At 37.6% G+C, this 25,699-nt stretch overlaps 1 protein-coding gene across 3 annotated transcripts in view; it reads left to right on the top strand.

Annotated features, from left to right (window-relative positions):
* TTC26 (tetratricopeptide repeat domain 26) overlaps positions 1 to 19,061 on the top strand; it is a 48,449-nt gene extending 29,388 nt beyond the window's left edge. For all 3 annotated transcript variants that reach the window (XM_042792799.1, XM_033007099.2, XM_033007100.2), the window contains 6 exons: positions 2,146 to 2,234; positions 7,519 to 7,602; positions 9,758 to 9,827; positions 12,617 to 12,723; positions 16,369 to 16,502; positions 17,858 to 19,061. In XM_042792799.1, the coding sequence (XP_042648733.1) occupies positions 2,146 to 2,234; positions 7,519 to 7,602; positions 9,758 to 9,827; positions 12,617 to 12,723; positions 16,369 to 16,502; positions 17,858 to 17,969 (596 nt within the window). In that variant the 3' untranslated portion in view covers positions 17,970 to 19,061. The remainder of the gene's footprint in view (positions 1 to 2,145; positions 2,235 to 7,518; positions 7,603 to 9,757; positions 9,828 to 12,616; positions 12,724 to 16,368; positions 16,503 to 17,857) is intronic.
* Positions 19,062 to 25,699: the final 6,638 nt, after the last annotated feature.

The raw sequence follows: 25,699 nt of genomic DNA, 5'->3' as shown, positions 1-25,699 counted from the left end.
AATGAACATTAACATTTCTGTTAAATGCAGCGTTTCTAGTGATTAACGTAAGTCTTACAAACTACCCTAAGACCTCTGCAAGCATAATGGAGAAAAGCACCTCTTTCATTTTCAGTGGTCCTCTTTTAGGACAAAGTCAGGCATATCTGGTGTTGGGTGGGAGGAATGAAACATTTCTTCTGGACTTTGTGCAGTCTTTTCTTTGAGGTATTCTTAGGTCACCCTAAGTAACTTTTCAAAATGAGAACTTTTTTTCTTCCTGCATGAGTCACATGGGACGAATTAGAACTATAAAACTCTAATTTTTCTGTCACTAGTAGTATTCATTGCTGAGTTGTATGAGAATTACAGTTGTTTTACTTGTTTCTTTTTTTAAATAAATCTTTCACTAAAAGTATATGGAGCGTGGTATGCTGGGATAACAAAATTTTCTGCCAAAATGTGGACATAAGAATAAATACTGAAACATAGAAACTCTCCAATCATATATGGGAGAAGAAAAGTGTGGTTCTAATATTTTGTTCCTGTGATTCATTTTTACTGACAATGTATTCTCAGTTTTGCATGTTTGTTTGCATTTTTAAAATTTTGTTTAAAATAAATTGATGTGAGTTTATGAATTTCAAAAATTGAATTTAAGAGAAGAGGAGCACTTCCAAAGTACCTGAATTCTCATTACAACAAAAAAAAAAAAGAGCGGAGGAAAACTGGTTTTGTTATTGTCCTGTAAAGGCATATGAGTCATAAGTATGCCTGCATGTAAGAAAGGACAAATAAATATACAGGCCAGTTTCTGCTCCCAAGTGAACACTTAATAAATAACCAAATAATTTTCTTAAGTTGGAAGACTGAACGATGTGGTTCATAAATAAATAAGGATGGATTGTTTCTGCATGGAAATGACAGAACATTCAAGCTCAGTATCTCCTAGTGCTGAAAGATAAAAAATGAGAATATTCTGCTTTTCTTTGAAATATATTTTGAGATCTTAGTAGTGCTTTCCAGGAATAATTATTACCCTACACCTTTAAAGGAGAATGAACAATTTTTCAGTGGAATGCTGTATTTTTTGCTGTGGTATGGAGTCAAAATATTGGTCTTCAGATACATGAAATTTCTATATACAGAAAAGATATTTTAATTTTCTAGTGTGGATGGATTACTTGTAACTAACCTATAGGAGCAGATTCCTTCGAGGCTGTTGGCAGCCTTAGGATGTTATCTCCTGTCACCTTACCAAACTGCACAGAGCAGCATTCTCCCTAAAGATCATTTGACACAGTGAAATAGTAGTGATTTGACATCATTTCCGTTTATGCCTTCCAAGCTGCTACTTCATCCATCTCTGGCCAATCTCTGCTGGCTGAGTCTAACAAAAGCTACTCCTAGGAAGCTTACTTCAGAATCTCCAAAAAAGCTTTGACATAATTTTTCAGTAACACAGCTTTCAATTTCAGAGTAGATGATAACATAGTATGATGGCAGCAAAGTTTATGATTACATAAATGGCAGTAAAGTTTACTGACACTCATTTGAAATGATATGCCTGATTTATTTATGGCTTTACCACTTGTGAGCATTGTGGAAATCTCAAATGAATGGAAATTAATTTTCATATTGTATTTTATCATTGAGTATTTTTCCTGTGCATGTATTAATATTTTTTTTTAAATAACAGTATTTTCAGTGTATCAAGTTTACTCTCTTACTGGAACTAAAATTAAAATATGTAGAGCTTCTTTGTCCAGGATAACTGAAAAGCATACTTTTAAAGAAAAAACGCTAATGAAGTTAGAATAACAAACTCGAGCTTTGTATCAAGTGTAATTTCCTGAGAGTAAGAATAATTCATGGTAAAATTATGCTACATAAATTGTGTCGTGGAAAAGGCCTGTTACTTAAACAATTTGTCTCTGTAGAATTTGCTGCTGAATAGTCTTGCAATAGTTATTGCATGCTTTGAAGAAAGTTGACAGGATGATCTAATAGTTTTTCTAATCTCTAGTATGGTCCTTTGCCTGAAAAGGCAAGTTACACTATTTTTAGAAGTTAGCTGCTTCGTAGTTGCCAGCAATCTTGGCAGTAATTTCCTTTACCATGTGATTTTTAAATTCTACAAATCTGCGTTTATCTTTTGAATTTTAGATACCATTCCAGGGAGACAGTGCATGTCCTCCTGCTTCTTTCTTCTTAGACAGTTTGGTAATGTCCTGATTTACCTCAACTCAGTCAAGGTTAGTATTGTTATTTAGTATTGGTAGTATTCTAATGCATGGAATCACTACTGATGGAATTAGACTGTACTGTGTGAGACACTGTGTAAGCGTAAAAAGATACAGAAACACAACAGTAATGACAAAACACAGGAACAACAGTGGGACATAAGTGGTCAGTACAGCAAATGGATCAAAATGCAAAGAAGTGCTTTGTAAGATAGCATTGTGCAGCCTGGTGAGCATGATGGTCTCATCACACAATTTAACCATTATCAGGCTTTCTGGTAGCATCACAGAAGGTGAGGAAGATAATTAAAGAAAGACAATGAAAAAATTTGTGGATATTTACAGGGTGGGCAGCATGGAAGAAAAAACCCAAATGTTTTCTTAAGTCTTATCAAATGATGGAGATTACTGTCACTGGTTAATAACTATGGACAACATTTTAATGAACAAGAGTGTGTAAGGAAGGTAGGACATGAAAGACTCCGAAAGTTATATTTTACGGGGAAAGCAGTCACTGAAGGGCTAAGATAGGGCAGTATTACCAAATCAGTAAGCTAAGAATATTATTTTTGCAGAAGTAATCTGAGTTGTACCCTGCAGCCAATGTTGCATTTTTCAGTTTGCAGTTATAATGCAGCATTATCAGACTGCCAGAATTCAATGGATAAAATGGGTATAACTTAGATATCCAGTTAGAAGTCAGATGTGAGGAAAAAGAGAGAGGCTGGAGTGTGATTATAGAGTTAAGTGATTACAGTCTTGTTCCAGTAATTTGAAACTAGAGTTCTAAGAGCTCTATATTTGGTAGGAAGAGGAATGAGAATCTGAAAAGAAATTATTAGGGAGATACCCAAGATGAACATAATTACAATGTTCTAAGGAGGGTGAGATCTAAAGAAAAACATGCGGTTGTAATGGTGCCAAAAGCAGCTGATGGGTGAAAAATGATGAAGGTGTAATGTTTTCAAACTTTGTCTGGAAAAGGGTCATTGAAGAAATCCCAGGTGTCTGTAGCCACTGGAATGGCTCCACTGTAGTGGAATGAAGAGATACCCAACCACAACACCTCCCCCCAAATCGGAGCGTGCGTGTAATTGAAGAAACAGATAGCTGGAAACTAACAGTGAGATTTGGTTTGCCTAACCTGAGCCATCTAAAAGACAGAGTTCTCTTTATAAGTGATCATCTGGTGTCAGTCTACAGCTAATGGGGGCAGATGGTAACTTCCAGAGTAGAATTCATCCTGTGTATTTCATACACTTATCTTCAAATGGAAACAGTCACCCCACAGCAATGCCCAGTTCTTTCCATTTCCTTTGAAAAGTTCTTAAACAACTAGTTCTAACCTGAAAAGGTTAAAGTTAAATGCAATTACCACCACCCCCAAGGTATATGGAAAAGCTTGGAATTGAGAGAGAGAGTAGTATGTGGGGAGGCAAATGGAGTTGTCCTTAATATTGGAAAGTAAGACTAGTGTTTGTAAATGAATGAGCCAGAAACATACAAGACACTAAACAGAAATTAAGAGGGTGAAAGTGGGCAATAGAGTGATCAAAAGATAGGTCAGAGTCATGAGGCAAGAGAAGTGCCACAGGGAGGGGATTAGGTGAGACAGTTGTGCATCTGTGAGTGTATAAAGGGAAGTGTTGTAGGAAGGGTTGGAAAGAAAATCTGAAGGGAAAAGGAAGAGCACAGAACACTCAGTGTTATTTTGTAAGATGCTAGTAAGAGCCCATGCAGAGGGAAATATAGGTAAGAAATAGATCTAATGTTTAATAACTCTCATGAGGAAGGCAGAAATAGTGACAGATCCAGGTATGCAAGCCTTCAATCCTGCTATATTGATCAACTAGAAGAAGGAACATTCTTACCTTGTCAGATATGGGAGAAACTATTTTATTATGTGTGCATAGGAGAGGGGAAGGGTTATCTGATTGCTTCTCTGGGTATTTTGTTCTGTTTTAAAAGCTTAGCTGTTTTGCTGAAAGTATGTAGAACTGTAGCCACACATTATAACATATATATGTGGATTTCAGCTTGGAAGCTGGACTTGACCACATATACACGCCTTTGGCATCAGTAACCATATATCTGTTTCGATTTGACCCCATATTTAGACAAAGATAATACATTTTTTTTAAATTATTCCCTTAGTTTTCACAGTTATAATGTGAATCTATTTATAAAAATGAAACAAAATATTAAGCTAAGTAAAGAATATTCAATATAAGAAAAGATTGATGCCTTTCATTGCACAGTGATGTACTCCTATTTGAAGTACTAGCCACTACCCCCTCAAATGCAGAAAGAAAGGTGATTCAGAGAATAATTGGAAATTGAAATATTGTCTTAAGGGATTTAGAAGACGGGGGGGAGGGTTTGCTATAGATGGAAGTTAAGAAAATAAAATTATACAAAATGAGAATTAGAATAAGCAATGTAGATTTGAGACCCCTGTTTGTATTAGGAGAGGCTTGAAAACAAGATAAAACTTGCTAGAATTGCAGCAAATCCACAATGTCTTTTCTAAGAAAATGCATTTTGTCCTTCAAAGCATAGTTGGTTTATGGAACTCATTGTCATAGTTCAAGGTAGAGTTGAGGTTGCAAGTTTGGAAGGTTTTATAGATTGTATCTAGCAAGTTGCAAAATGATCAAGCTGAAGTAAAATATGTATTTGTTACATTCTCAAAGGCAATCATAAATGCTTATAATTTGAGACATAACGCCATTGATAAATAGCAAAGACTAAGGACAAAAGTTTTCTTCCTACTACCACTTCCCTCGCATGGTCCTTTTGAAGTAGTTGATCATTCTCATAATTTTTTAGCTGAGACTGGCCACTGCTCAGATTTACTTAGGTCATTCCCCTTCTCTTTAGGTCACAGGAATGCAAGTAATTCTTCCTGTGCCATGTTACAGGCAAGTTTTAGGTGGCTTCACAGTCACCTTTGTGTTTCATTCACAGGAATAAACTTCAGTAAAATCTCTGCAGCTCTTTAAGTGGAGCTGTGCACTGTATGAAGACTGTTTGCATGATATTCTCTCAGGAAACACCACCTTCATCCATGATTGATTGAAACTGCTTTAGGCATGATAATGTCTCAAAGGACACCTTATTATAAATGTATTGCCAGCTGCCCTGAAGGTGACATTATAACATTGAGAATCATCTGAGAAGACAAGCTAATTCAGGCTCTGCTGAATTCTGGCCACAACGAATGCTTCATTGTTCTACTGAGTATCTGAGCATCTCATTGAAATGGACATCGCTCAGAGCACAGTTAGTTTTATGAAAAGATTGAAGGCCACTGAAAAGACCACAAGAGTGAAGTCCAGTATATATAATATGGTGGTGATTTTTTTTTTTTTTAAAAAAAAAAAAAAAAAAAGAGGAAGAGAGAGAAACAAAACATGTAGCTCCTGTGAATGTGTTGCACTATCAGCAGCACTGGTTCATTTCTACTGGTTTTGTTTTTGTAGCAGCTGTGGTCTCTATGGTCTCTAGCACTAATGCAGCCAGGATAGAATGACACAGTTTTTTGAGTTTGGTTACTGACAGAGTTTATTTTCTGTTTTAATTCAAAAATACAATGTGGGCTATTTGAACAGGAGACACTATAAATGCAGTAAAACTAGCATCTTGCTCACCAGCTTTGCTTAACCTGGGACTTGTGCTGATTCACACGAAACTATCATTGAGGAAGAATACAGTAAAGTGTTGTAATTCTCATATGGTGAAACCAGTTAGTTCACCCTAAGGCTACTGAAATGTTTTAACAAACTGAGCTTAAGAGTCATCCTGTTGGTTTGTCCTTATGCTTACACACAGCTTGCTATATTTGCTGCCTTTGCGACCCTAATATAGATTATTTGGGTGAAAGCTAAACATCCAACAACTGATGGCAACCCACCCACCTCTTCTCAAGGCACTAGCTTGATGTATGTGGGTAGACTGGATCGGTGTCCTTTGTTGACTGCCTGTGACAGGGAAGGGAGGAGGTCTTTCAAGTGTTCCTACATCACGAAAGATACTGGAACACTAGGAAGGAGGTTCGCCCCTTGCTTCCCATGTCTTTTGTGCAGTCCCAACTATGCTTTTTACCTCTTCCTCACTCCTTAATGAGGGAACAAACCAGAAGTTTGATCCTCCTACACGAGTTCTGTTTCTTTTATAGATGTTATATAAGGAAAAACATTTCTTCTTCCATACACCTTGCTGTTATGCACCCAAGAAGGCTTTTCATACTAACTATAGTGGATAACCCACCCTGTTTGGTTCCCTTGCTCTTTCATAAGCACTGTACCCCTCCTCAGCAGGGATCCTTGATCCCATCCACGCTTGTAGCTGTAGTATTGTGTTCCACCTTACCTCTACCAGGTCTACCAGTGTAGCAGCATGGGACAATGCTGAGTGTAGAACACACTCAGCTGAGTTTTGGTCATCTGAGTTATACTTCAGTCTGGACATCTGACCATGATCAAATATAACCTATTTGGGTCAAACCCAAACATCAGGCTAACCTGTACCTAGAGTTATATTTCCTGCTTTGGCCTATGCAGCTTTTCATAAAAGATACAACCAAATCAACCTTATCTGTCATTAACCAGATGCGTCCGGTCTAATATTATGAGAGAGAAAAACTTAGTGTTGCACTGCAGGTAGAGAGAAGGGTGCCTGTAAGCAAGGCTTCATCTTAAGGAAGTCCTGTTACACCGTGTGCTGCCTGACTGCAGCTCAGCACTTCAGCTCCACCTCCATCATGTGATCCAGTGTGTCAGACTAGCATCTGTCACATAACCAGATCCACAGGATCTCTTACTGAACCTTGAGAAGTCTTGGAAAAACAAACTGTTCATCTCCTTAAGCCATGAGGGAGTCAACTGCCTATTTACCATCCTAGTGGTGAAATAAGTGCTTGGGAGGTAAGAGACCATGGCAGCACAGCGTGTCTTCACATGCCTAAAGTGAAAATTATATCCATAAGAGCTGCTACTGCAATTTTGAGCTTGGAGCATTCTCCAGATCTCTCATGGTTAATACTGTGGAATGTTCCAGCTGTGTTTGTAGTCACAAATGTAGGATGGAAAGCCAGTCCATAATTTTCTACCCACCGTTTATAAATGCCGTATGTTCATAATGTGGGTTTTTCTTTTTCCTTCCTGTTGTCTTGATATAGTTTGACTCAGGTTGGGGGTGGATGTGTGGTGTGGATATTTTAAATGTTATTATACCATGGGAGGAGCGGGGGGTTGTTTTATTTATTTGGGGTTTGTGTGTGTCTCTTATTTTCCAGAGTTACTTCTACAACGATGATACTTTTAACTTCAACTACGCCCAAGCCAAAGCTGCCATGGGCAATTTTAGTGAGGCTGAAGAGGTATGTATTTACTTTCTTCAAAAAACAACAATGGAAACATTTCCCACGTATTCCCCCCCTTCCTTTTTTCCCTCCAGATCTTCGTGTTGGTTGAAAATAAGCATGTTGTGTGGAACATCATCTTCCCCTTCTTAGAGGAACTGAAACTCTCAGTGAACACTATTCAGAAAACATTATCTTGCTGATCTTGTAATGTGAGGTATATAGGGATGATGCTCTTTGTGGTGCATCACAAGTGCTTGCAGCTATCTCTAATTGATCAAAGAATGCCCTCTTAATCAGATTTCCTATGCTCTGTCTGGGATCCCAGGCCATCTTATTGTTCAAACTGACTAGGGCATGCTGAGTAAAAGGCACTGAATAGTTAAGAGCTTCTAGGTGTCCCTAGAAATTTGTGTTTAAAAAAAAATAAAATTCTTCCTTTGGGAGATGTGGGAGGAAAAGAGGAAGTGCTCACTATCTTATTCAGCAGCATCCAGATGCAGCTGGAAGATATTAACTTCTACATGCAGCATTTTTTGTGTCTATGTGCAGTAGAAATTTAATTACAACTAAAATATGCAAAAGCAAATAGCTATTATGAAGATGGAAGCAACGTTTTCCACAAGACCGGAAAGAAGACAAGCCAGGAAAAAAAAAACAACTACATAACTTAGTGAATCATATAAGTTTGATTGGTTTGGGTTATTTTTTGTTTTTCCTGTCTATCTTTTTAACTCTTCAGGTTTCTCAACAACAGAGCCCCACTGGCTTTTTATTTTGTTTTTTTGGGGGGTGTTTTCGTTTGGTTTGGGTTTTTTTCCCCTCAGAACCCACCCCCTTAATTTCTGTGACCTGAAATTGTATGTCTCTCTAAGAAAAATATGCAAGACTGTCAGTCAAAATGGATATATATTTCAATTCATCTACCTTAACTTAATTAGTTTAATAAAAATGTAGGTATCTTTAAAAATTATGTTATCAGGCTACACTGATTCCCGAGACTTCATAAAAATGATAATGCTGTAAGTAAGCTTCAGCTGCAGTCAGGCAACAAAGAAACACCAAGATGTAAACTGCTATTAATCCACATTTTTCCTCTTATGTTCTTACAAACTATTCTATATAAGCTTGTGTTATATAGCTGATGCATTTAAATAACAGAATTATGTAATTAAATTGATTAGTCTGGCCTAATGTCTGATCTTTGATTCTGATGACACTTTCATATAAAGATCACCCTTCCCCAGTGTCTCATGAACTTGTAAAATATCTCCACATATAGCACTTATTAAGTTATTTAAAAGCTTACTTCCCTGGACAAAATGAAATAGAACCTATGATAAACTGCTGCTTACAGTGATAATGCTGCTTTATTTCTTTCCTCTCACCCCTTCCCCTACCCCCCAAAATTAGGAGATGAGCAGTGTTTAACCAATAAAAATGTCAGTAACTTGTGGAACTCACTGTTCCAGTACGTACATCTGCTCCTATAAAGGTATTTTGAGTTTTGCCAGTAGCATCCTAGTATAGTTACAAATATACCTGCAGAGAGGCATAAATGGCTTTTTTCTATGAGCAAAGCCAGAGTACTTTTTTAAAATGTATAACTTCCCTCCTGCGCATTCTTTTACACATAGGATGAAATAAACCTGTATTTGTACAGGAAGTTACAAAAGACAAATGTTTTGCCTCAGAACCTTACTGAAACCAAAATGGTTAGAAATGGCTTATTGCTGACCTGGGATGATCTCTGACATGTATGGGGAGGAAAGGCTCATATAAATGTGAAACTTCTGGTATTTCAAGAAGATGCTAATGTAATTGCTTGCATTGCTTGCTAAACAAACACATTCCAAATAGCTTTTCCCACAGGCCCAGCGTTCCTTTGTGCTGTTTGTGTTGCAGGGCCGCCCACTGGCACTTGTTCAGAGCAGGCCGCACCCTCTGCACAGCTTGGTGTTTTGAAGCTGCAGAAGTCCCTTGATAAGCATGGCACTGTTTGTATCCTCCACCTACCAGACACAGAGAGATGCCCCTACACCCACTGCCATACCCCAACTCTTCTTGCTTATGTGGCTTAAGCCTTAGCTGCATGTTGAAACGAGGCAGGTCTGCCTTCTGTTTGTTTAAAAGTACATGCATGTATAATCTTTCGTTTTCCTTCTTCCTGCAGGTGTTCCTTTTGATCCAGAGTGAGAAGATAAAGAATGATTTTGTTTACCTTAGCTGGCTAGCTCGCTGCTGTGAGTCACTTTACTCTCAACATTGCAGAATACAGATCCTCCTCTATTGCATCAATCTTGGCAATCCACTTCCCTCATTGAATTTAATGTTGTAGGTGGATTCGGGACTATGAAAGTGAAAAGCTGATTGCACTAGCTGTAGCGTGGGTGATTATTGCACCTTTCATACATCTGGCTTTAGTAAGCAATTACTCTTTCAGTGCAATGCTGTTACGGTTCCATCAATGCAGCTTTGTCTAAACCAGTGAATGTTTTTCTTCTCAACTGTATACTCAGTTGCTTGAGTGAATATTTTCTGTCTTAAAAGACTGAGTTACAACTCTAAAATGTTCAGAATAAAACACAAAATAGAAGCACCCATACTGGGTCAGGCCCAAGGGTCTGTCTACCTCTAGGAGTAGCCAATGTCAGATGTTTAGGGAAGAGAAGAATCAAGCAAGCATACACAGCAAGCATTTTTCTTCTTACTACATTACTCTTCGTGTTGTCTAAATTTCTGTGCCTGAGGGATGTCCTTTATAATCTCCGGCCTGTTTTTTCTTTCAAAAACTTTTCCAGTCTTTCCTTGAATCCAGAAAACTATTGCTATGTTTAATATCCTATAGCAAATTTTATTTAGTTTCTCTGAACGAGTTTTGAAAACATTGTAGAGTATAATCTCAGTAGATATGGCTACAGTGCCACATGTAAAATAGTATAGAGGTGTGCTTTTCCAGTGACTCCAGTCTGAGACTCCCTAGGTTAATTTGTTTTCCTTACAGTGCCTCTATACAAAAATGCTGTCTCATCAAACAATTTCCAGTGATTGTACTTGGAATGTAAATATGTATGTTTTGGGACATTATGCCATATCACAGATGTGGTCAACATCTCTCAGGTGATCTTTCCAGACAGGCACATCACACCTATGTATCCCTATCTACGACTCTATTTTAGAAAATGCCAGTTTATTTCCTTTTTCATTAAACTGCAGTACCTGGTTGCGTCTGAATGTTTTATATGTGAATGTTTAATGTGAATTTTTCTGATGGGAGAACTCCCATTGCAAAGGGAATTCATGGTTGTTTAGTAACAGTGTTCATCCCTTTGATTCTGTGCTATACTAGTTCTTTGACATGTATCTGGGGATGCAGAACTCTTTGAAAGTGCTACCTATTATATAAGAAGTAGAATTAACACCATGTTATCAATTAAAATTTTTTAGCTCTTTCACAGGAGTTGCTATTTGTTCTTGAGTGAGTCTTTTGCCATTCTGAATTCCTGCTGAAGTTTCAGTAGAGCTCCTGTATTCTTCTGTGTCTGTCTTAAAATTTTGATTTTTCATTCCCAAAACAGCTGCTATAATTCTTTGCAGAAACAACTGCTCAGTGATGAATATCGTTATCTTTTTGTGTCAAGTATGTAAATTACTATTAGATCCGTCTGGATAAAAGCTGCTATAGAAATTACAAAGCATTATAATACATTCATGTCAGAGTTTGATTAGGTATTGAGTTGTAAACAATTCAATGCTGAAATATTTCTAAGGGGCAGAAAGTACTAGAGATGCATCTTTTTTTGGATGCTAGACAGTATTTTTTTTGTTTGTTTAGTATTATTTTACTATTTATATCATATTCTTCTTGAAGAGAAGGTAAAAAAACATTGAATTAGAACATTACTCCATTTTTCTAGATAGATGGGTTGGTATTTGGAAATTAAGACCTGGCTGTTTGCCACCATGTATGGTATCTGGAGCTGCTGAAAGAAAAGTCTGATTTGACATCTTGCTGCCTCCTGAATGAGACGTGTCTATAAATGCTGTGATTTGGTGTTACATGTTAATTGTTGATGACTGACACCCATTCTACCTGCAACATATGTATTGGCACAGTGGGCACAGATATACAGTCCCTTTTTTGAAAGAGCATGAGAGTGGTCCATGTGTGAACAGGCAGCTACTCTGTGAGTAGCTGATAAGACTTGAATAAGAAAGGAACACTTAATTTCATTTTCTTTTCTCCCAATACTTGAATGAGTCTGGAATTACCAATATCAATCTCGGATTCAACAGAACAGGTTCTTATCTTTAGAAAACAAAATTTTAGAACTCTTGTGTTCAAACACCCTACTGGACTTTCCACTATCTGAGATGGAAGATTCAGATTCTTTTATTTCTGATTGTGTAAAGCTATATAGTCAAATTCTAGTCATATAGGCAAATTTAAAACCAGCACAAAAATCTCAGGAGTTTGGAAACATTTTTTTTCTAGTAGATGCATAATGACAAGGGGTTTTTTATGCTTGGAGGGGCTTCACCCCCTCACCTCCCTCTCCCAGCACACCTTTTGGTTTGTTATGAATCATGGGAATTGAATGTTTAGATTGAGGTGGGCACCAAGTATTAAAGATCTCAGTTCAGTGCCAATTAAAATTTTTCTGTAGTCTCACCATCAGAATGGATTGCCACAGTTCATTGTCCTGCATAAAATAACTTCTAATTCTTTCCATTCTGTTCCTCGATCACATCTGAAATCATGAGAGTTGTGCTTACTGCTGTATTTGTGAAATATAAATTGCGATGTAAACACCATAATTATTTCTCTTAGTGTTGGTATTCTCTGATAAATTGGCTGTTATTGCTAGTAACGCAGAAGATAAGGACAAGTTTCCCTTCCCAACCTCATGCTCACAGGGCAAGGCATGCATTTACATTAAGTAAAGAAATTTAGGAACATTTATTCCACCTGCCACTGAGTATTATGCATGGCATATCTTTTTGCAAACCTAGCTTTTTGTTGTTATTGCAGATATTATGAATAAGAAACCACAGTTGGCCTGGAAGCTCTATCTGAAGATGGAAACCTCAGGGGAGTCCTTTAACCTATTGCAGCTCATTGCAAATGATTGCTACAAAGTGAGTCTTCTCTTTAGAACTTGGTGTATGGCATATGAATTCGGTGATTATACCAACAGTCATTTTTTGGATACTTTCCATAATTGTCAACACTAGTGAACTTTCTTTTATAACCATGGGATGTCTAATAATGTAGATGGGTTGGCAAGGATTAGTCAGTATTTTAACCTACAAGCCTTCTTGCTAGACAACCCACTGATTAAAACGTTGATAAATTACTGCATGGTTGAGCTATCAATAGCAATAACAGTTTCTTCTACTAGGGGTTCATTGTTGGTAGAAATGACAAGAAACTTTTAAGAAAAAAAAAATCTAGCATATATTCAGCAAGGAGCCTCATGCTGTATTTTTTTTCTGGAACAGTGTTATTTTCTCTTTAAAGCTTGTAATGGCAATGGGTTATACTCCTTTGTTAATCACAAGGAAATGGAAATAGAATTCCCACAACTGCTATTCTATCTGCCCAAGGAGGGCAAAGAGACACGGGGTGTGTATAGTCATTAGGAATAAAACTACCCAGAAAAAATGGTGAGCTTAACTGCCTACAGCAGGATCCCTGCTAACACATAATAGTTATTCTTTTGAACCTTTTCTAGAGGGGACTTTTAAAGAGATGAGGTTAGACTAAGCTGTCTAATATTTTTAAAAGTCAAACCAGACAAGACAATGTCCGCTTTAGTAGGAATGCTGTGGGCATTTAGAACAAGTTAAAATATATGCTACCTTACTTGTACTAAGCTTCTAGATTGTGTTTGCTAGTTCTGATGCACCGTGCTAATGCACTGCTGGCACACCTCCAAATTCTAGTTCATACAAAGCTATGTTATTAGTGAAGAGATCTTGGGAAGCTGATTACAATTCTACCTAAACACCTAACATCCGGTTCTTCGGATGGTGTCTACACACAGGGAGACTTAGCTTTGATTCAAGATTTTTTGCTGTTCTGGAAAGCATGGTGAGGAAACACGAGAGCTTCATCCACAGGATGGATGTAGAGGCATATAAAATAACGTGTTTGAGAGGATTGTAAATGGTGCTATAAGCGAAATAAAAATTGGTTATTCTATGCAGAGTACTACTGTGCAAGATTCCAGTAGACAATAATAGGATGCTGTATCCGACATCCTCTCTGACAGCTACAAGGATGAATGCACTGTGTTGGAACCTAGATGAGGAGCAGCTCGGTGATAGGAGAAAATGATGGTCTTTGGCAAAGTGGCATGGTGAGACATAGGCCATCCACTTTTCAGAATGTATTGACCAGAGCCAGAAGGTGGACTGAAGTTATTTGGGCAGCAACCGTTTTAGGTTTAATTTAAATTAAATCTGTAATATAAATACAGATTGTAATTTTGTGATTGTGCAAATATAGTAGTTCACTGTTTTAAGAGAGCAGATGTGAGAAGAGCAGAACACAGATAATAGGTGTAAAGCTCATGGAGCTGGTTCAGTAGAGCCTAATGCAAGTGAATACACAAGACCTAGCAGCTATTAGCATAGGCTTATTACAGTGACCAGACTTGCCATTATAGAGGAAATCTAGTAAACTGGGTCCTGTTGGAAAACCTCCCAATGATTCTCAGATCAGCCAACCTCTCCAAAGAGCAGCAATATCCGCATACCATCTGTAACATTCTTTTTTGGTTTTTTTCCTTCATCTGACAAAGTAATGTGTTCTCAAAATCCTAACAAACACATAACTGAAAATCAGAAAATTCCTTGTGAACCCAAAAGCATTCTTCTAAAACTCAGTGAATTATCACTTGCACATCTTTCAACTATTCAATCCACCATCTCACCCTAAAAGTCTTGTTGCTCAAGCAGGTAGCTATGCCTCTGGTGTTTCCCGTAGCTGCAGTTTGTGAAACCAAGTTGACAATCAGACCTTATGTAAAATCTTTTTCTAGGCCATTTTAAGTCTCACTTAAATCAGTTGTTTGCTTTGCCTAAATTCTTCTCAAAACCTTATTGTACTCTACATGAGAAGCGGCTCCACAGTTTGGAGTTATCTAGAGCTCTTAAAAACTGCACTTACAGGACTAAATTTTTCAGCCTAATTATGTGTGTACATATGGCCATAAATGACTGCTCCAAAGACCAAGAAATTTAATTTAAAAAAATATTACTGCAGTATTATAACTTGTGTTTCTACACTACCAGCTGTTTGTACCTCTTCCACTAAATGGCAAGACTCATGTTGTTTGAGTTTATGTAGCATTTTCCAGTTGTTTCTGAAACATTATACTATATTAGAGCTCCACAGATGGCACCATAGCTGTAACCTACGAAGGCAGTTGTACTAGGCTTCATTCAACAGATTGCTGAATGAACATGGGTGGAGCAAGGTCAACAGCGTCCTGAGACTAGATGTGGCTGGATGCCCCGTTGCTATGATGATAGAAGTTTTTCAGAAAGGAAGCTGGGATGCAGCACTCCTGGCTAATTTCTTGCTGTTTTTCATGCAATATCCCATCTTATCCATATAGGGAACAGCACACGTCATCAGGCGAAGCGTTTCCTGCTTTTATGTCAGATGGAAGGAGGACATTAAAGCAGTATCTGCTTAATGGAACTACATCAGATGCCAGTTTGGAGAGATCAGTATTCATTTTTTTCTTTTTAGCTGACACGTCCGATAGTTAGTACTCACTAAATTTATTCCCATCCATTTAAGTGCTTGCCAGTCACCTGTGGCTAAAAATCACTATTTATGGGAAGAAAGGGGAATTACTACTCATTCTGTAATGCCTGTGTTTCTCTGACTAAAGTTTCCAAATGTAACTGCTACAGCCTGTCCTTTTTTCTCAGCAGATGCAGGCTTCCAGCTACCAAAGGATGGGAGGTTGTGCTCAGTCTACCTTCTGTGCTCTCTCATGGGAAGATGCTAGCCACAAATAACATTGCTATTCAGGCTTGCCCAAATGAAGAACACTCACAGTCATAGATAAGGTCCACATGAATTATGCTTACTTCAAAAGCCACAGTTACTGTGGTCACTCCTATTGCACTGACTGTTGCCAACCACCTTGCTTCTTGTTCCCATTTACAAGTAAAGAACCTAGGACAGAAAATAGGTACACAGTGGATTTTCCTATGCTCAGGAAAATTGGATTATAGAGTCATTGAATCTTATTTTGTTCTGTACTGTAACAGTGAAGAAAAAAAATTAGCTCTAAGTTAAACCCAAAAGACATCCAAATATGTCTCTGGGACCATCTCTACGTGAGGAAAAGCGGTTCTGTTTTCAAATGTTTAGACTAGTTTGAAGTTGATATTCTATCAAGAACTGTGGTACAGTTGGTATGACACTAGATAGGATGCCTCATAAAAAGAAGTTCCGTAAGCTAGTGTTACCTGTACGTGCTCAGAATAACAGTGCTGATCGTTGCCTACTAATAAAGTTCACAATGCAGTTTGTCTATAATATGTTCAGTGATATAGACCAGTAATGTTTTATTACCACCTGTTTCCCCACATAGAACTGAAATCTGCCTGTTCTGTGTCACTTGCTGCCTGCAGAAAAACAGGAAAATGCACGTTGCTCCTAGGACTTACTGCTGATTTAAGAAAACAGAGCTCAAAAATTTTAACCCCCTTCTGAAAGATGGCCATATAGTCAGGAATAATGTTTCACTTTCTGTGCAGATGCGTCAATTCTACTATTCAGCCAAAGCGTTTGATGTTCTGGAGAGACTAGACAGTAATCCTGAATACTGGGAAGGCAAGAGAGGTGCTTGTGTGGGTGTCTTTCAAATGATCTTAGCTGGACGAGAAGCAAAGTGAGTATTCTGTATTGTATCTGAATTTGGTTTGCTCTTTTTCTATTTCCAGTTGGCTATATGGCAGAACCATAATCTTAGCTTTAGGACTAAGTATCCTCTTGCAATTCTTTATTGACCTTTCAGAAAATAGATACTCTAGCCAGTGGTTCCCTATGCAGTGTTCAATTTGAAGTGTATCTTCCACACCAACAGTTGTAGAATATATGGTGGAGAATGACTTTATCAGTGAATGCTATGAGCTGAAGGAAACCAAAATACATTAGTCATTACACTAGGAAGAGCTAAGTTATAAACTTAGTATGTTCATGAACTGAAGGAAAAGAACCTCATTTCATGTTGATGGCATAAGAATGGAAAACTGTCCCATGACATTTTAAGGTTCATAGAACACAACTAAGGAAACATTTACTCAGTGCTGTAGGAAGGACAGTTTCTCTAAACAATGAGTAGATGAGACTGTGTTTTCACTAAAATTTGCTTTCTGAAGACACTGTCCATGTCAGACAGATATACTTGATGAAAGCTTAAAGGAAATTATCTGCGTTACTGACAATTTTGCTTTCGTCCCATTTCACTGGATGGGAGAATGAGAGTGAGTAGTGAGGCTGTATTTAAGAACTGTTCCCTCGTGAATATTCAGCTGTGATGCCAGATGGCCATTCTCCCCTGGCCAGAGTTGCTGTTTTGTACATGACTGGTAGGTGTGTATATTGGCTTCTTCACCTTCCTTGTATTCCCTTCTCTGCTGGAATAATCTCATTAACTACTGCACCCTTCAAGTGTCCTTTTAGCAATTACTGTAGTAAATGCAGTAAGATAGACCTAGCTTCCCTGTTTTTCAATATGCATACAAGTTCTTGCTGTAAAGTAGCTGTCAAACTGCAGCTTCATACTGGTTTATCCTGGTAATGTTCATTTCCATCTTATCTGTATTTATGTGTAAGGTGCTTTGGCAGTATTAAGCTAGGTGCCATACTGAAGACTAGCAAGTAGCATTAAAGACAAAAGCAAAAAAAAATGCTTTGTTCTGGGGGACTGTTTTGCAAGAGTAAGGGTTTATATATAAATACACACACGTGTGCACACTAAACTCCAAACTAATAACATGTTGCTGATTTTTTTTTCTTTTTAAAATTTCTCTCATTGTTGCAATTGTATGTAAGACCTTTTTTCCTTTGTGCATGTGTCCTGGATTCTCATCTAATGTGAATTTCTACCTGTTCCTGCTCTGCAGATGAATGGATCTCTCTGTCTAGGAATCATGTTTTGCAAAAGTGTTTGGATGCAGGTAGTTGGTTATTGTATAAGCTGGGTCTTACCCTCCTTTAAATCTTTGCTTTTCACCTTTGTAGAGAGACTCTACGGGAAGTACTGCATCTTCTGAAGAGCACTGGTAACTCTCAAGTAGAATACATTGTCCGCATCATGAAAAAGTGGGCGAAAGAGAACAGAGTCCCTGTTTAAGTCAGTGCGACAAAATGGTAGTAACCGGGTTGGTTACTACTCTGTGTGTAGCTATAAGATGTAGGTCTTGGTTTCTCCTGTGCATTTCTGGGTATCTCCTTCCTTGCAGGACTTTAGATGATCAAGCAGGTTGACCCAGCTGAGCAACAGCATAGTGCAGTGAGATTGCAAAACGTTCAGCAAGTTTGGGTTTTTTTATTAAAGCTTTATTGGTACTTTTCCTGTTGCACCACTCTCCATTCTTCATTCAAAGTTTTCAGTAGTAATTCCAACTGTCCACAAGTCAAAGTGCTCCTCAGATGTTCCCCAGATTTCTCCACACGAGTTACTGGACTGCTTTGTGGGTTTTTTGGCAGCAAGCCTTCTGGCCTCTGGAGAAGAATCATTTGTGAAATGACTGAGACAAATCTACTTCAGCGAGTGATGGGATGTGGCAAGTCGAGAGGATGATGGTGGCAACCACAAGCCCAGTACTTGCATATCAGATAATACATAAAGACTTCTATATATTACCTGTCTGGGGTGAAATACAAACTGTATTCTGAGCACTGTCCTTTTCAGGATAAATCTCAATGCTAATACCTTCATTTCTTATTTTTGTCTATAGGGATTGTTTTCTCTCTCACTGTCTTTCTCAGAGCACGGAGATTTGACTGACTATTGTTCAATCCTGCTTTGAGATTTGACACTCAAAACATTTATTTGTGTTAATATAATTTGTGTGAGTAATCCATTTAGTTTAGCAATCTGATGGATAAAAGAACTGTATGTTTTGAATCATTTTCTTGAGCATTTACCACCTTCATTAGCAATATATTTATTATACTTCTGGATTTATTATACTCTCCTGTTTTTTAAGGAGAGCAGTTCAGGGGAATACATAATTCTAAAAGAAGGCAACAGTTGTAACATAGAAATGTATGATACGTTTTGTAATGAAAAACATTTGTATATTATTTGTAAAAGGAAAATTTACAATTTGTATATTTGTAAAATACTTACGAAGTATTTTTTTACCTTTTGGAGAGGAAACTCAGAATACTGTCTTCTCTACTGTCTGTGCTTTGATTAAAGCTCTTAATTGACCCTACAGTTGAATGTCTTGTTGCTCTGTGTTGCTTCATACTGAAGAAGTTGGAATAGTATATTCCTTTTGCTGTGGAGGAGAGCAGATTTGTGACTGGTTGTTAAGTGCATGTCAGTAATCAGTCAAAGGCAAGCCAATGGCCTTGGTCCTGATTTTATGGCAGTTTGCTGAAAATAAGGAGGCTGGGTGTGTATGGAACATATATACCTTCCTGCCATATAACATGTCAGTGTTTTTACTGCTTTAAGCAAAAACTGTGGGTGTTATTATTCAGGTATCTAGAAGTACATTGATAGTTGTGGCTACTTGCATTTACACCTGGAAAACTGATCCATCCTACTAGCAACAATAACAACCTTTCAGCAGGGGCAACTTCACACTCATTCAAAAGAGGTGTGAAAGGAGCACTATTTTCACTGAAAGCAGTTACAAAACACATTTCACTTGTAAAAAGCATTTTTCTTTTCCCTCCCAGTTAATTAACTTGGAAACAGATCGGGAATACAATTATGAGTCTTGGTACAAAGCTTCAAAAAACCATGTTGGTGGCTCTGTAGCAGATGTTGAATGCGTCTAATTACTCCCTTTATTGAAGTTTAACCTGCAGGATAGATGAAGAGCATCCAAATCCATTGCAGACCATTTTGCATGTTGGTTGAATCTTCTGAAATAACTGTGATGGCATTGCAGCATAAGGGCTTGGGGGACTAATTCTAAATTCCCTGTCCATGACCACTGAAGAAGTTCTTGAAAATCTCGCCTTTATTCACTATGGTCACAGTGTCATATTCGATATGCCAAATAATGTGTGGTTTAGCACAGTGCATTTTATTGACTGGTAATAAAGCTTTTGTCATTTAAGACATAAAGAACAGGGGGCTGCAGAGCTTTGCCTTGAGCAGTGATGAAATAAAAGATACATTACATATTGTCCTAGCGTTTAGGGTCTTGTTAATGGAACAGATACGTAGGTGCTCGTAAAATGAAGAACAAAAGTGCTGAAGTACTGGTGTTTATTTTAGCTTAGAGATATGTTCTAAGAACATCTTCCGTTGTTTAATCTGAGATCATATTCAAAGAACAGAGGTGTGAATGGGAGTTGCCTTAATTTATATGGGAAGGGACATTAATAAAGAATTTCTAAAGCTCCTTCTCAAGTAAAGGTAACAAAATTTCATTCCTGCCCATTTCCATATTTGCCTGAACTGTGGAAATTTAAGGAGTCAAGATACTCTAAATAAGACAGCTAAGAGTGAAGGTAGATGTGGAGAAAAACAACAAAACTGACCTATACAGAACAAGCAGGCAGTGAAAAATGCACGTGCAGAGTTGGAGAAACAGGTAAGTTTATTGGGTCAGGAGTAAGTGAATATAAAATTGAAATAGTATCATTTCAGATAATGTAGTGTACGAGAGACTAAGGCAGAAAGAAATTGCTGCATCGTTAGAATTTCAAGGAAGAACATGGAAAATACAGTTATTTCTTATACTCTGAATAAGCAACTGGTTCTGGAAAATAAACTACAGAGAATGCACAGAAGGTACTGTGCTAGCAATCATATCATTAACAGTGACCGGTAGAGAAAGCCAAACCCAAACCAGCGTGTCACTGCTTTTGGTTGGGCGCTGACCCACTCCTGGTAAGTAAGGCAGATGACCTTTAATCAAACATGGTAATATCCGAACACCATTTACGCCAATAATACCTAAGTGAATTACACTTCAGGGGAGGACGTTCATCCTGTCTGCCGCTGCAAGTGAATTCCAGGATAATATCTGCTTTGGCCAACAAATAAACTGATCAACTGTAGCAGCAACCCTTTTGGATTAATTCTAGAATCCAGCATATAACTTGTAAGCATAGTAACAGCTGGAGCGAAGTAATCTACTAAACTGGAGGTGGCAGGTTCATTGTGAAGGAAAAGTCACGTTGTGTTCCAGCTCTGGGGACTGTTGCAGGCATTTAAGTTCATGTGGCTCCCCCAGCTTGAAGGTTGCTCATTGCGATTCATGAGAAAGTTGTCTAGGGTTGAATAAGGAACTTGGACATTAGCTAGTAAGATGCAACATAAAAAATTACATACATAGCTGTTGCTACACGTAGCTTCACTATGGGAGCTATACACACAATGAGGAACACATCTGGGTTTTGCCCATTGGTTTAGTCTTTAACCAAACTTTCCCTGTATTATCTTCAGGAGTAATTTCTAGTCACTCTTTTTTGAGTTTCATTTCCAGATTTCCCTCTCCCCATTTCTTCTATTCATATGATGACTGATTAAGTAGATAATTGCATGAAAGGCTCATCAGTAATCATTAAAATCAAGTCATTAATCAACTATTGGACAATCTGGCCTGACCCTAGACAGTGCAAGATGCTAGATTTCATTGGTTAATCTTGTGTTGAATTCAATCGCTAACTTGGCTTTCCAAAAAAATATTTGCCAGAAAAACTTAAGAGTCTTAATTTGAAGATGGATAATGAAGAATCCCTAGTTTTACTTTGCAATTTGTTCAAATAGTTAAATAGCCAAGTGGTTAAATCACAAAATTTGCTCGCATAGTTAATTCTAAATTCAGCCTGTTTGGCCTTGTTTTCTAATATTTGATTCTTCCAGTGTTCATCTTTGCTGTTAGTCATTCAAGTCTGGCAATCTTTGGTTTGGTTTGTTTTTCTGGTGGTTTTTGTTTTCATCTTTAGATATGCATAAACTGCAAGCAAGTCACCTCTGTCTTTAATAAAGACAGCATCCCTTGTGAGGCTATTTTCCAGGCTGGAAAACTGGCAATCAGTTTGTGAACATATTTTCTTAAAAAACATGCCCATAGAGCACTGGGCATAATTTATCACTATATGTGACACTAGAATATGCTCCTCCATACTGCTGCTTACTATTCTCCTACATATGTACTCAGGGACTACATTCACCCTTTTGCCATATTATCACAGGGGGAGCTTGCATTAAATTGCTTCTCGACTGTGACATGACTTCTAGGGTTTTTCCAGAACTGGTATTTTCCAGGATACAGTCTACCCTTTGGAAGAGACAGCCTATCTTTAGCTCTACAAAAAATATATCTTGTTCGAATGGGCTCAGTTTTCCAGTTTATGCAGAACACTCTGTGTGATTGCCTTATCCTCACTAATGACCAGTCTGTTTCTCTGCAGCCTTTTCTCAGTGCTGGTTTGAATCTCTGTCTGGATCACCAAGGGATATGTTGAATCCTCCATCCTTCCAGGACTGTAACCCCCAAAACATTCTATTAATGGCAATTGATGGCTACTTTTCATAATTTGTCAATCTCAACTTACTTGACGTGTACCTTACAGATACTGTATTATGCTATTCTTCTAAATTAGGTACATGACATTAGAAACATATGTACTGTTTTTGTATAACTGCAGTATTGCTGTATTCAGCTAAACTTGTAAAAGAACCGTGTCATGGGAGCTAATACTTCCTATTGATTCTTTATTGGATGAACCTTACAGCATTCCAGAAAGACTGATGGAGTCCAGTTGTTCGAGGCTGCTTGCGGAATTTGAAATAACATTTTTTGGCTCTATAGTCACATTTAGAAGCCACACACTAAAAGCTTACTTTTGATTTTGTGGAGTTTACCTTTCATTCAGAACAAATAAAGCAGGCATTTCACATCTCTGAGCAAGGGATGGTTCCTAAATTCCTTAAAGGTCTGGCTTAATTGATGAATTACACTAGCATCTATTTATAGATTTAAGAATAAAAATATGTATTTAGTAAGAGCTGTGACTTTTGAGAAGAAAGAGTGTATTCTCCAAAGAAAAAGAGAACTTCTGTTTCAATTCATACTTACACTCTATATTGTGCTTAATTGTTCCACATTACATTATTCTTAGTCAATCTTTAAGAGAATTTAATGAATGCAGGAAAATAAGTAATGGCCTTTAAAATGCTTTTACGAGTAGATCTTTCAAGAACCTGGGACTTAAGTTATTTTGACACGGAATATGCTATGGGATAGTTTGTAGCAATTCTCAGATACAGCTAAATATAACTGAGAAGTGGGATGTTACCAATGCTGTTGTCTCCGGATTGCATGCTCACGGACCTAGGAATTGCATTGTTTTTTGGAGCCCTCAAACCACACTTTAAGCTGGTCCTTAACTAGGGAAGAGTGATGAGCCTCAGAGTCCACCATCTGTTCCTTGATCACTGTAAGCAACTTCCATGTGGTCAGTTCTGTGAAAAGCCACACACAACAATGCAGAATTATGTAACACACAATAACATAATTTAAGAACACATATAATAATCTTGCGATGGTTTGTGTCACGTAGAAGAGAAGCATGCTTGGATTCTAACAGTTACATTGCACATTGTAACAGCTTCAATTTTCTTTGACAATTTTGTCCTTCTTAAGTATGATGGGATCATTATGCCCGTCTACTCTAAAACTGCTGGTAATCTTTTTCTTGCCTGACACCGGTGGGTGGGGCCATTATATGGATAGCCATTATGTGACAAAACACAATGTCTTACTTTGCAGAGCTGGTGAATTAATTCATATCATATGAAATAAATGTGTCTCTTGAATATTAAACTGTGTGTGATAGTGATATCTAAGAAAAATTTATAAAAAATAAATTAAAAAACAAACAAACAAACAAAAAAAAACAGTAAACCAGATCTTAAACTGCCTGACATATTCCCAGTACTAATGATTATCATAATATTGGCATTCTACAAGTTCAATCTTACTTTTGTCTGACCTACTCATGATGCCACATGTGTTGAACTTAGTCATCACTGAACAAACTGGGAAGTCATTCATTTATATAAAACAGTGGTGGTTTCCCCCACTATTTAAAGGTAGAATGGCTATTTTCAAGTCACAGCAAAGTAATTTCTGAGTCAAGCTTTACAAGACTTCCCACTCAGACTAGCTAGTTATTCCCAAACAGGTTCTATTTCTACCTCTGTGTCCGCTTTTCATTTCTGCACATTCTCCTTCACTACTGAGTGTTTTCCCATCCCATCTATCCACTAACGTGACCAGCCTTAGAGGACTACCACGAAATACTGCCAAAGGTACCGCTGTTTTCCGTGTATCTCTTCCTCCCCTTGCCCCACTTCCAAGCATTACTTGCCTCACTCTGCTTCACAGGCATTTGAGGCAAGATTTGTTCAGATTTGTAAAATATGCTAAATCCTATGGAGGACTAGAAATCAGCACGACACTAAGAAATAACTCAATCTCTTAAAATGGTGAGGAAGTATTCAGATAAGTACTCAATATAAGTTAAATCTGACTGCACAATTACTTATCGGTGTAAGGGGAAATTCTTTTAAGGCCAGGAAAATGGCATTTGAAATAGAGCTGTTGTACAGAAAATGTAGCTTGTTTTCACAAGCATTTTTTATATGTAGCACCCACTCCATTCCTAAAATCATCACTGCTATTGCTGCTATTCTACACTTCCTTTAATATGCTCAGAAATCTTTAAATTTCATACATCTTCTCAAAATACAACTTGAAGTAGAAAGAAAACATAATAAAATTCCATTTATTTAAATTATTCATGTACGGAAAATCATTTTTCATATGTAATTTTTCAGATGCTATTTTTAATGTTGTGGCAACTCAAAAGCAGCTTTGTGTTGAATCTGCAAGCTCGGTATGTACTTAATTCTCAGTGATGAATATGTGCTTTGCTTTTTGAAGGCTTAGAAATAAAATCATGGAAATATGAAAATGCTGAACAGCACATGCAAAGTATGCTTCTGTCTACTCTGATCATAAGCTTGTATGAATGTTGAAAATGTGGTAATTTTTTTATGCAATCACCCTCAGCTGTCTGTGATAATGTGCACTTATTTAGATGTAGAACTTTATATAAGTAAAAGTAGTTTCCAAAGTGCTGAGAGGCATTGAAAAAAGAATGGTTGGGAAATTGGAGTTTTTATAAAATCAGTCTGAAAGCTAAAGGAGGAACCAGAGCAAAAATAAAGAAAATTTCTCTGAGGTCACAGCCAAATATTATGTTGCATGTCTTTATGATTCCTAGAAGGTCACTTTGCAGTCTACATGTCTTATATGTGATTCTCCTTTTTGGGAGCATAAACATTGCTTGACAGTTGTTTCCTGAACAGTAACTAAGCTCATTTTTAATATATTACAGTATCTAATAAATTAAATAAATTCCTGATAATTATCAAATTTGTATTTCACTAAAAAACAGAAAATACCACAGTGGTGAGTGGCCAAGGCTAGTCTGACCTGCAGGCTGACTGGCTCCATTTTCATGGGCACTGAGAGTGTTTGTCTTGTCCTAGGTCAGCACTCACGAGGGAAACCCTCAGCAAAAGCACCTCCATGGCACATTAGCTTTTGTATTGCTGTGAATTACTTCCAGACCCTTCTACCTCATTAAACAGCATTACTACTGCTTTTAGTCTAGAAATTGCCATTCAAGCTGAGAATTCCCTACACCGCCAATTCTTGCCAATTCTTCTTATTCATGTTACGGGTGGGTGAGGCCGCTACTTGAAATTGTGACTCATATATTCTCCTGTGTTTTTAATTACTATTGGAAGAATAAAACCAGCAGACAACAATACAAAGATAAGACAGTAACCTGACTCCAAAGTTTCAGACAGGC

The sequence above is a fragment of the Tyto alba genome, unplaced genomic scaffold (assembly GCF_018691265.1).
Source record: "Tyto alba isolate M040663 unplaced genomic scaffold, T.alba_DEE_v4.0 Super-Scaffold_2, whole genome shotgun sequence".
Classification (NCBI taxonomy): Eukaryota; Metazoa; Chordata; class Aves; order Strigiformes; family Tytonidae; genus Tyto; species Tyto alba.
This window is presented reverse-complemented; position numbering and strand designations above follow the sequence as displayed.